This window comes from Panthera onca, chromosome F1 (genome assembly GCF_046562875.1).
Source record: "Panthera onca isolate mPanOnc1 chromosome F1, mPanOnc1 haplotype 2, whole genome shotgun sequence".
NCBI classification, from domain to species: Eukaryota; Metazoa; Chordata; class Mammalia; order Carnivora; family Felidae; genus Panthera; species Panthera onca.
The window spans coordinates 53,382,862-53,388,861 of record NC_138355.1 but is presented as its reverse complement, the minus strand read 5'-3'; the positions used below and the strand labels follow the sequence as shown (position 1 = coordinate 53,388,861).

General features: G+C 37.4%; 1 protein-coding gene across 3 annotated transcripts in view; it reads right to left on the bottom strand.

Annotated features, from left to right (window-relative positions):
* Nucleotides 1-584: 584 nt before the first annotated feature.
* BRINP3 (BMP/retinoic acid inducible neural specific 3) overlaps nucleotides 585-6,000 on the bottom strand; it is a 410,242-nt gene continuing 404,826 nt past the window's right edge. For all 3 annotated transcript variants that reach the window (XM_078440541.2, XM_078440542.2, XM_078440543.2), the window contains exon 8: nucleotides 585-2,067. In XM_078440541.2, the coding sequence (XP_078296667.1) occupies nucleotides 951-2,067 (1,117 nt within the window). In that variant the 3' untranslated portion in view covers nucleotides 585-950. The remainder of the gene's footprint in view (nucleotides 2,068-6,000) is intronic.

Sequence of the window (6,000 nt, the reverse complement as noted above, 5' to 3'; positions counted from 1 at the left end):
AATAGCAGTTTCTCTGAGAGAAAAACAAAATGTCTATTTACATTTGAATTACTTATTTGCTTCTTTATTTTATACCAACACATTACAACTTGTGAATTCTAGAAATGTTATTTTACTGACTTTGGTAAAGTGCTTGAATAACTAGGGTTTTCAGTACTTGAAATGAAAATGATTATTCAGAGTATGCTGATTATTGGTTATTAGAATTTAGAAAGAAAAGCAAGACCAAAGCACGTTGCTAAGGAAATAAAGGGTTTACTTTCTCCATGAGCTTCTAATCACACTGACTCTTCTTTATGTTTGCCAGAATGTTCTCATATTTAGTTGGGAAATAGTCTATCTGTTTATTTTAATAATGATGGTGTCTCTAGGAATGATTTATAAGCACAGGTAATAAAGTTACCACTGCCATTCTGCTGTCGACCACGAAAATACAACTGAATACTAAACATTCTACCTAGTTGGGTTCTCTCTAAAGGCTATTGAAGGGGACCTTCAAATGTTAAAAAACTCTTGGTGAATTTTCCCCAGGTTCTAACAAGCTGCATCAAAATAAAACTCATTTCATGGAAAAAAGGAATCCCACAGCACTTCTTTTTAATAACTGTTCAGCTACAAAATTTTATTGGTATCTTTTTATGTTCCCTCTAGAGGATGTAATGCACAAAAGCATTGCCACGGAACATATAAAATTACAAATGAAATTTATTGTAAAAAGTAGAATGTCTTCTAGACTGGTGTCAGTATTTATTTCATTCATAAACCAAAACTGCAGTATAATATATTCATTGTCAGCAAGTTCATGTGTGTAAATTGCCATCCAATGTTATTGACTGATATAAGACAGATATTGAAAAGACAATTTAAATGTACTCTTCCAAACATAAACTGTTCCACAAAAGCACTGTAAAAACTCCTTCAAGATTTTGGGTTGTGCTTGACATTTATGGTTAACTACATAATTTGGTCGTGTCATAATCCACTGTGTTTGGCAATTTGGCATTAAACGCCTGCAGAGCAGATTGGATCCTCACCACCTCACTGGTAGACAGCTTGAGTCTATGACGAAGCAAGCAAGAGAAAAGATCTAGACGACGCTGACCAGGTGGGGAGAGTTTATTTACACGGTCTCTTATCTCTAGAAGTTGCAAAAGTGCTGAGTCCTGGGATCCCTGAGTATAGGGGTAGTCCAGCTGCAAAATCAAGTCCCGAATTGCTTCAGGGTCAAAGTGCATGCTGTAACCAAACACTTGAATGTTATTGATTTTCATATAACCCAGGTTCCGGGAAGGGTCAACGAATTCCAGAGGTTCGTAGTAAATGCTCTCATTGCCATTGGGGCCGTTTGACTTGATGCGACTCCTCAGGTAGATGTGCACTGTCTCAAAAAATGTCTTCCATTTGTTCCCCAGAGTCAGCGACCAGTTATAACACTGCAGTGGGAGGTCCAGCTTAGTCCGCTCCCAGTCTGGAAAGCTGTTTTCATTCACAGGCATAAACCAGCTCTCTGAGTGGCTGCCGCCGAAGGGATTGACGTAAACAGCCAACACTGGCTCCAGGGTGCTGTTTTTAGTTAAGCAAATCTGTAAGGAGAGACCCAAGATCATGTGGACCAGACTTGACTTGTACTTGTTGCTCTTCAAGGTGAGGAGCATCCGCTTGCGCCAGGAGGGGTCGAACCAACTATTGAGGCGCATGTCGTTGCTGATAAAAATGGCATGGACTTCTATTCGTCTGTCCGTTTTCTGCAACAGGTATTTCATCTCGAGGTCCTGCAGGTCGGTCTCGAAGCCGATGTAGTGATCGGTGGACTCGGCGACCTCCGGCTTGCAGAGCCCCTGGCTCAGCATGTAGCCGGTGTTGCAGGTGCCGCAGCGGGTGCGGTTGTCCGGGGCGCAGGTCAGGCAGGCCGAAGCGTCGCCCACCGTGCAGGGCAGGAACGCGGTGCACACCACCTGGTCGTTCGGACACGTGCACGAGTGCGTCTCTTCCGAAAAGCTGCCCAGGAGGCCGTTCTCGTTGCAGTAGAGAAAAGACTGGATGCGAGTGAGCCAGTAGGTTGAGGTTCTAGAAACACAAAACAGCACGGCTCCGTGTAAATACAAAGACATGTTCTTTGTGTACCGCAACAAAGTTAACCTTAGCTCTGAAAGCTTTATCATTTCTTCAGGTTATTTCCAGTTACTTAACTGAGGTAAAAGAGCTATACGGCTTATGATGGAAAACGATACATATTTATATAACATTTATATATGTTATATATATTTATACTGTATAATTGTTTCCATTCTTCACTGCACAAGATTAGATCTAGAATAGCCCACGGGATACCTTCCAATGAGATTGCATGCCATTTCACTAGGGTACTCAGAGGCTGACTGTGAACGTAATTGGGTCGGTTATTGTTTTGAAATGCTATCCAGCAACAGGAAATAAAAGTGATATTATCGTAAAATATCTACAGCAGAATCACAGCGTATACATGAGGACGGCTCATTCATTCACTCTTAGCTTCATAAAGCACTGATGTGGTAGGCAGCTAAATAGAAAGTAAAATAAAAATGAAAGAAAAATAAACAACTCTAAAATGTCAATCAATGTATTTAAATCCCGGGGTGTTATCAACATTGACAGAACAAGTACCCACTGAGAGGGAAAATATTATTAAAACGTGTTTGGCTTTATTCTTACAGGCTGCTTAACAATATTGTTGAAAATATCTCGTTAAAACCAACTACAAGTTGTTTTAATAAGAGTTAAGTGTGCCAGTTTGACGTGTTTGATTAGAATCATTAACATTTTTTTCTTCATGATGCAAATGTCAGATTTTGCTTTTCCCTGTTTTCCCACATTATTCAAACTCTTTTGGTGTGTTTAAAGTGTCAGTAAAATAACGAAGTGAAATGTGTGGCCCTGTCATCAGATAATTCTTTGTTTTTATCATGCTGCTATCTCACACTAGCCATATGATTAGGGAGAAGTTGAAGGGCGTCTGTAACCTGTCGTTCTCTCACGTGAAGAGTGGGAATAGTGATGTCTCCCATATTGCATTCTTGGGAAAAATAGGCTCAGACGGTATGCTTGTGTTTAGAATATTTCACAGCGTATCCATCTTTAATATTCTTATGCTTTTCTGGTGTTCATTATTTAGTACCTATGAGATTTTCAGCGAAATCTATTACACTCGATCCTTTATACCTGTATGCTGCTGCTGTTTAAAGAATTTGTTTATGGAGACGATTGGTAAAGCACAGGTATTAATCTGTGCAAATAATCAATAAAAGCAATCTATTAAGATACTCAGAACAATATTTGAGCTATTTATATTACATAGTCATTTTTGGTCCCTGCCCAGCCTCCCCTTGCTATGCAACACTTACTTTTTTTAAGTGAGTTTTTCTTTGTGTTCCCAAATAAATTAAATGACTCCTTTCTTCCCTCTGATAACACTCATTTCTTTTTTTCATGGTACCTTTTTTTAAATTTTAAATTTTATATTACTGGTACCTACTTGTCCGTACTCTATTTCCTCTGTCAAATATAGTAACCAGCTTGCCAGAACCCTGTAGGCCTATTTATCAGTATACAGCACAGTACCAGGTAGCATGCTAGGAGATCACAGCCCGTTAATGTTTACGGAATCTTAAGTCAAATGCACAGATGAATTAAAAGACATTTTCTTCGTAAGTGTAATTTTGAGTGAAATTTAAAGCTCTAAAAAGAACATTTAATTCAATTGTAAAGACCTAGCTAGGAAGTGGAGTTACACAACGTACACTTTGACATTTCCACAATTAAATATATGAAAAGCCTTTCTTTTCCACCTTTACTAAATGAAACTGTTTGCTATAGACCCAGAAGAAAAGAAGAAAAATAAATAAACCAAACTCAACCAAAGCATAAAATACTGTCCTCTTAATTATTTCTCACACTGAAAAACACTGACAGCAAAACTGAACCTATTAAATTCACTTCGAACTTTCTCTAGATAATTTAAAAACAAGTTCTCAGAAAAAAAAAAAAATCTCCCAGGAGTACACTCAAGAGTTGTGAATGATGTGAGGCTCTTTGGCACTTCATGAGTCAGACATCTATATATGATGCTTCTTGTTTTCTTCCCACAGAAGAAATGTGCAAAAAGCCTCCTTTTGTGGTTTATGAAATAACTTGATTTATTTCTGTATTCAGTCTAGATACATAGAAATTATTACTAATTTTTAATATGTAGTTACTGATACATATATTTCATCAATTTTCTCTTTCACAGGCCATTAATGTCTTGCCCTATTGACTTCTCTCTATCTCTTTCTTCTCTCCCTTTTCCTTCCTCCCTCCCTCCTGTCTGTCTCTCTCTCCTTCCTTCCTTCTTTCCTTCCCTTCCTCCTTCCTTTCTCTCTCTCTCTGTCTTCTGTAACTCTACTTTTGTCTTTCTAATATAAAGAATATAAAATATATATCCTATCTGGATTGGAAATTATATTTTCCTCCCTGAAACCAAAGCATAAATTCCCTTAGCCAATTCATCTTTCACTGTAAGCTCTAATCATGTTTCCAAATCATAAGGACAAACAAACAAACAAACAAACAAAAAAACGAAATAAAGGGACCTTAAGGCTAAAGACAGAGCTCACAAAACTAGGGCACTGTAGAGAGAAGCATTTGGACACTTTAGAAAAGCAATGGCTTTTTCAGCTTTCAATCTCCTCCAATCCTTTTCACATCCCCACAGATGCATTACTGAAGGAATGTGTTTCAGCTTTGCGGGTTTCAGCTTGTCATGTATGAATATTGATAACTTGGCACGCTGTCAAAGCTCCCGTACCCTGGGCTGGAAGAGTTAGCATGTGGATTTTCTTCTTTTTTGCTTGTCCTTTCTCCCCTACTACCTACCTTTTGACTATTTTACTTTATTTCACAAGTAGGGAATAGATTTTTAAAGGAAAAAATAATCCTGGCAAAATCTAGGCTAAACAAGGAGCCAAAAATAAAGAGAGAAGCCTACCCTGGATTTTTCACTTACCCAAAAAACCACGTACCTTTATTTTTCCCAGCAAAGAAAAATTTGACTGCTTTTTCTTTACTTTAAGCAATTTTAAATTGGAATATAAATATAAATTTATAACATAAATTTATATTTAATATATATTTAATATAAATATAAATTTTAAATTTATTTTAAGTGAGTTTAATGGTTAAATTTATAAATTAGTGTAATTAATGTAAAATAAATGAAAAGTAGGCTGTATTGAGTATTTTTTTAAACACTGTTTAAAAAATACCTAAATGTTTAAGCAAAAGAGTCCCAATTTTTTGTTTTTTTTAAGTCTGGTATACAGCTTTTGTTCACACAAGCTATCTGGTGTCACTAGGGTTAAGGATAGAGGTTGCAATGCCAGAAGATGGGCTCCTGGCAGGCAGGTCTTTTGCTACTCTTTGTCAAGCATGTGGTGTTGTGTATGACATCTACTTAATTGCACTTCAATAAATATTTACTAATACAGGAAGTAAGAAAGGAAAGGAGAAAGGAGGAAGTAGAGTAAGGAGGGAGGGAAAGACAAATTAAAGTGAAAGAACTATGGATTATGGAAGAACAGAAGACAGAAATAGTAGAAGACAACATTGGGGCACCTGGGTAGCTCAGTCAGTTAAGTCTCTTACTCTTGATTTCAGCTCAGGTCAAGATCCCGGGGTCGTGAGATCGAGCCCCGTATAGGGCTCTGCACTGAGTGTGGAGCCTTCTTAAGATTCTGTCTCCGCTTCTCTCTCTGCCCCTCAACCCCACTCCCTTGTTCTCTTAAAAAAAAAAATATGAAAGACAACATTTAAAAAAGCCATTGACGTGTGATAACTACTATGATATATAGCATTTCAGGAAGGGGAGGAACTCCTTATCTATCAGGAACAGAGTTTGCATTTTGAAAATAATTTCTACAAAGCTTTTATGGGATAGTATTAAAAAGAGAAAACTGCCTTCCAAAATTAAGTGAAAATGTAAAATTT